At 47.3% G+C, this 6,000-nt stretch overlaps 1 protein-coding gene across 1 annotated transcript in view; it reads left to right on the top strand.

Moving 5' to 3' along the window:
* The first annotated feature begins 1,876 nt into the window (after window positions 1-1,876).
* The window catches only part of GNPTAB (N-acetylglucosamine-1-phosphate transferase subunits alpha and beta), a 50,128-nt gene continuing 46,004 nt past the window's right edge, over window positions 1,877-6,000 (top strand). Inside the window, exons 1-2 of the mRNA XM_081958735.1 lie at window positions 1,877-2,124; window positions 4,367-4,452. Coding sequence (XP_081814861.1) covers window positions 2,008-2,124; window positions 4,367-4,452 — 203 coding nt within the window. The 5' untranslated portion in view covers window positions 1,877-2,007. The remainder of the gene's footprint in view (window positions 2,125-4,366; window positions 4,453-6,000) is intronic.

Genomic DNA, 6,000 nt, shown 5'->3' with positions numbered 1-6,000 from the left:
TAGCCCTGAGGGAGGAAAGGATTGCAAGGAAAGCGAAACCGGCAGGATTTCTTCTCCTTGATTGTGCCACTTCATGTTCAACCTTTGGAAATGATACACCATGCCTCTGATGAAAGAAATGTCCTTCTGGGTTCGGCTCCAAGTGGGGAAAAAGACACTGGAGACATGGAGGCTGCTTGGAAAGATGGTTTTAATGGTGGACAGGACCACATGGCCTGAGTCCTGAACAGCAAAGGTGATCACATGCTTCAATGTTGGTGGAGAAGAGAAGAGAAGGGAAGAGAAGGGCTGAAGAAGGGCTTGCAGGGATTTTTATAATCTGTTCTGCCCCACCTATCTGTTTCCTGTTCCTGTGTAAGAAATGTATTCTGATTGGCTGTCAGACTCACATGGGCCCATGCAGGGGCAACCCTCTAGGCTGAGTTTTGAATCCAGGTTTGATTGAGTTCAGATGCCATGTGGTCAGTTGAGTAAAGGCTTATATTATCATGCCTTCATTCCCATCCCCCTGGAGCTGAAGGGGAGAACTCTTTATTATGTAAAGTGGACTAGCTTGGCCTTCTTAATGGCCCATTGATAAAGTGAGGATGGCAGGAAGCTGCAGGGATTTAATTTGTGTTTAAAATGTGTTTCTCCCTTTTTCACATCCAGGAAAATATAATATTCTGCCTTTTCAATATTTCCTAGGATATATCATTTTTCTGGGAGAGGGCTGGGCGATAACTTCCTACACCTCCTACTCAGGGGTGAAATTCAGCAGGTTCTGACTGGTTCTGGTGAACCGGTAGCAGAAATTTTGAGTAGTTCGGAGAACCAGCAAATACCACCTCTGGCTGACCCCAGAGAGGGGAGGGAATGGGGATTTTGCAATATTCCCCTGCCACGCTCACCAAGTCACACCTACAGAACTGGTAGTAAAAAAAATTGAATTTCACCACTGTACCTAGTCCAGCAACTGAGTGGCCTTCTCTACTCCAACTTCCTGAGCTTTGGATATCTTCAAAAGGTAAGTGTGTAATTGGAATGAAGTGGGATAGGGGAAAGGCCCATAGGGCTGTGGGGAACCTAATGGGCAAGGAAACAGAGCACAGGGTGAGGGGACACCTCAGGAGGCCCAATGCGGGTGGGCCTGTCCCTTCACTAGGCTTGATTAGTTTCCACCCATTGCTTCTTGTCCTGCCCTCAGGTGCTTTGGAGAATAATTTGCTCCCCTCTTCTATATGGCAACTCCTGAGATATTGGGACACTGCTATCATGTCATCCCTAGTCCTTCTTTTCATTAAACTAGACATACTTAAAGAAGGAGAAGGGATGACATGGTCACGGTATTCCAGTATTTGAGATGCTGCCACAAAGAGGAGATGGTCAATTTATTTTCCAAAGCACCAGAGGATGGACAAGAAACAACGGGTGGAAACTAATCAAGGAGAGAAGCAACCTGGAATTCAGGAGAAACTTCCCAACAGTGAGAACAATTAACTAGTGCAACAGCTTTGCGCTCAGACATTGTGGGTGCTTCATCACTGGAGGTTTTTAAGAAGAGACTGGATGGTAATTTGTCTGAAATGGTATAGGGTCCTCTGCTTGAGCAGGGGGCTGGACTAGAAGACCTCCAAGGTCCCTTCCAGCTCTATTCTGATTCTGAGTCCTTCACCTTGAACAAAGTAGCCTTAAGTGACCCTTTGAAGTGGGGGGGGACCTCCTCGCAAAACACCTCAAGCGGTGCCTCTTTCGCACCCTCCCAATCACGAGGCGGCCGAGACGCCTGACACGGCACATGACCGGATTGCAGCGACTGGCGAAACCGAGCCCCCCCCTCCCCGAGAGGAGCAAATCCTTTCCCCCGCCCACAGGGGAGGCGGCGCCCGGCTGCCGGAAGCCGCCCGTGCTTGGAAGCGTCTGAGATGTGCCGGGGACGAGAATTGAGCAGCTGCTAGGAATTGGCTGCCGGTTGCGAGAAGGGCGGGTGGCGGCGGCTGCGAGGGGGGTGATGTTGGCCGGCGGGCCATGCTGCTGAAGCTCCTGCAGAGGCAGACCTACACTTGTCTGTCCCACCGATATGGGCCCTGCCTTTGCCTTGGAGGCATTGTCCTCCTGATCGTCTCCGCCCTGCAGTTCGGCGAGGTAAGACGCGATCCCCGCTGCCCGGTTGCAAGCGCCTTCCTCCATCCGAGCCGTGAGCTGCCCGCGATCCTGCACGAGGGAGGATCTACTGCATATCTTCTCTACCTCGCTCCTTGCCTGGAGGGTTTTCCCTCATTCTTTGCGCCGGCCTTCCGTCTCTCAAGCCAGGTTCCTCCTTCAGGCCTCCCCGTTCGTGCGGCTCCTTGCAGAGAAGCGCTTTGGGCTCCCCCGTGCATTTCAGCCTGGCCTGTCTGGACCCTTTAAGGGGTTGCACGGTTGTCGGAAGCCAGGGCCCCCAAACAGGGCGATGACTCTTCTAAGAGAAACTCAAAGCTGCGAACTTTTTATTTTCCTGCGCGGGGCTGAACCCCGACCACTTCTCTCCCGTGCTGGCGTCCTTTCCTTTTCCAGTTTGTCTGTAACGTAAAAATAATAACTTCCCTGCAATTGTCACTGCCTTTGCTTGATTGCATCAATTCCCTGCTCCTTGCTCTGTGCCTTTTCCCGTGTGAGCAGCCACCCGTCCACCCGGGCGTGTCAATACAGGAAAGGCCGTGATGGCAGCCGCCTTAAGGGAGCTCTCGTTTTCTCGGCTCCCGCTAAGCTTTCATCAGTTTTGATCCGGGTAGATCTGAACTTGGAGAAAAATCTGTCATCCATTAGGTGACAGACAAGGAGGATGAGTGTTTTTTTTAAAAAAAAATAATAATTCTCTGTTACAGAATAGAGGTGAGGAAAGCAGCGAAGAAAAGACACTAGGAAGCGTGTCAGCGGTAAACTCAGCGGCAGTTTGCCCTGGAAAGGGCGTTTTGGGGGATCCCAGCCTGGAAACTGCTGTTCTCGCAGTCGTCCTGTGAAGGGAACAGAGAATAAGCATGCCATGCCTTATTTATCTTAATTCAATGCATATGCTGCCCACCTTTGCTGCAAAATTCCAGGCAGCCAGTAGGTGGCACCCAAAGAACCTCAAAAATCTCTTCATCCTTTTGTATTTATTTTAAGAGGTGCCCGGAGTTTTGCAGCATAAAGAGAGGTGGGCTTAAACAGTTAAAGGTGGGGATGGGAGTGGGAAATCAAACAGCAGAAGACAGAATCCATGAATGATAAAATATGGTCGTTAGCATCACGGCTCAGTAATCTAGAAGGCAGATAAATATAAAACCAGCTGGAAATTAGCTGTTTAGAAATTATGGTATCCCATCTTTCTAATAGAGGAAGTTGACTAAAGAAGATTAGCTGGTGAAATTCTTAAAGTAGCCTCATATGAGTTGTTTCCCTTAAATGCATGGAGGCAAATAAGGGGAAAGGTTGAAGGATTTCTGCAAGGGGCAAGCAAACCGTCTCCCTCTGCTTGTCTCATGAACATGGAAACTGATAGTTAGCTAGTTATTATCAAATGACATTGTGGTTTATAGATAAGCTCCAGGTCAGGTTGACTTCTCCACTGGATGCTTAGCAGCTTTCATCTGCTGATCACGGAGTCTGTAAACTCCCCTAGTGCTTTATATTAATTTTTATTTTGTGGAAGCATCTGAGGTCTTGCTATGGAATTCACAGGTTGTTTCAGAATCCATTAATAGGTGTCTGCAGGGGTGGTAAATCAGGACAAATGCAACCCTGCAAGGCAAACCACATGACTTATGTACATGTATCTTATCTCAGAGCATAAGTACAAAAGGCCAAGATCTATGTTATGATACACTCTTTTTTTGACATTGTGGTTTGAACTGGATAGCAATTCTCTGAATTCTAGTTGTCAAGAAAGACTTCATAAGATTGTAGACGGGTAATTCTACAATCCTATGGTAATTCTATGCTGAAATTATTTTGTGGGATGAAGTTATGTGGCAAACTGGGTGGTAGAATGTAAAAATAAAAAGATGCAACATTTTTCTGTACTGGAGACTTACCAGTCATTTTTGCACAAATGTGGCTGGAAAGAGAAGTATACCCATGATTCAATTTAGAGCGCATGATTCAATTTAGAGCACATGATTCAATTTAGAGCAGATAAGTCATGGTGAAAAGGATCTTTAATAATAACAAGTCTTGATAAGCTTGATAAGTTTGACTATATTACAGGAGAATTTTTAGGAATAATTTAAGTAGTGTATTCCACTTTATAAAATATCCTAAAAACTTAAGACCTTGTTCTTTCCATTTCCATCTACAAGTTTTATTAGCTTTAAAAACCATGTCAATTCAATTGCTTTAGAATATAATTTTAAATATTCTTCCACAGGTTGTATTGGAGTGGAGCAGGGACCAGTATCATGTCCTATTTGACTCTTACAGGGATAACGTGGCTGGGAAATCATTTCAGAACAGGTGAGCCTCAGATCTGGAAAGGCATTGCTTTCTTCATTGTGCAAGAAGTGCAGATGCTAGTGTTTGTTCAAGAGGCAGGTTGGTCTAGTGCAGTGGTGGGCAACCTTTTTTTTCAACTGAGCCAAATCTCGCCAAAACCACGATTGAAATTTACTTTGAGAGCCACATTTTTAAAACCGAAAATACATAGGATGGTACACTGTTTTTAGTTTCAATAAGTTTTTCTTATTGAATACAATAAGAATATTCTGCATGCAAGTATCCACATAGGTCGGGAGGATACAAATAACACAACTAATAAAACAAAAACTTTAGAACGATATTATTTATCGATAACGTTAAATTCCGTAAAATTTGCCTTACAACGTAGAGAAAATTACATCCTGACATTGACTGACAAAGTCACAACCACTAATGTGAACATTGGCCTTGCATTTCCTTGGATAGTTTGAGTAAGTCAGGTTTGTATGTTGTTGTTTTTAATTTCATCTCTCTCTCCCACTTTCTTTCTTTTTTCTTTTTCTTTCTCTCTCTCTGGCTCTTTGTCTCTCTCTCCCTCCCTCCCCCATCTCTGTCACTCTGTGTGTGTGTGTGTCTGTCTGTCTCTCACTCACTCTGTGTGTATGTGTGTCTGTCTCTGTCTCTCCCTCTGTCTCTCTCCCCTCCCTTCCTCTCTCTCTGTCACTCTGTGTATGTGGGTGTGTCTGTCTCTCACTCATTCACTTAATCACTCACTCTGTGTGTGTCTCTCTGTCTGTCTATCTTTCTCCCCCTCCCTCCCCCTCTCTGTCTCTCTCTGTCTCTGTGTGTGTGTCTGTCTGTCTGTCAGTCTCTCTCTGATTCCCTCCCTCACTCCCTCTCTCTGTTCCTCTCTCTGTCTGTCTTTCTCACTCACTCTCTCACACACACACACACTGTGGTCACCTTTTTGAGTGTTCCAATCACATTTGAAACACTCAACAACTGGCCTGCATTTATGGTATTTTGCAGCATTCTGCAGTCATAGGACCAAAATTGGTTGTCACTCGCCTGGGCTTTTGCAGAAGCTTCCCTCCGAAGCCCGAGAGGAGGGAGGGGAGCGGGCACCCGGCACACAGAAGAGCCGCATTAAAGGGTGTAAAGAGCCGCATGTGGCTCCCGAGCCGCGGGTTGCCCACCACTGGTCTAGTGCAGTGATGGCTAACCTTTTCCACACCGAGTTCCCAAAGCGTGCATGCGTACCCAAACTCCCAAAATGCAACGCATGCATGGCCCTGCGCATGTGCCTTCCCCGCATGCGTGCACAGCCCTGGCCCTGTGCCTGCCCGTGCACCCCACCTCTGCATGCATGTGTGCATGCCCCCCACATGCGTGCACCCCCTGCATGTGCCCTGCCCCATGCATGTGTGTGCACCCCATACACATGCCCCACCCCTGGCCATACCTGGCTGGTCCCGATGGCCAGCTGGCCGGCGGGAGGCACGTGTACATGTGTGGTGAAGCTGAACTAGGGCGACAGCTCATGTGCCCACAGAGAGGGTGCTGCATGTCACCTGTGGTGCATTTGCC

This window comes from Natrix helvetica (assembly GCF_964273705.1).
Source record: "Natrix helvetica genome assembly, chromosome: 6".
In the NCBI taxonomy this organism is placed as follows: domain Eukaryota; kingdom Metazoa; phylum Chordata; class Lepidosauria; order Squamata; family Natricidae; genus Natrix; species Natrix helvetica.
This window is presented reverse-complemented; position numbering and strand designations above follow the sequence as displayed.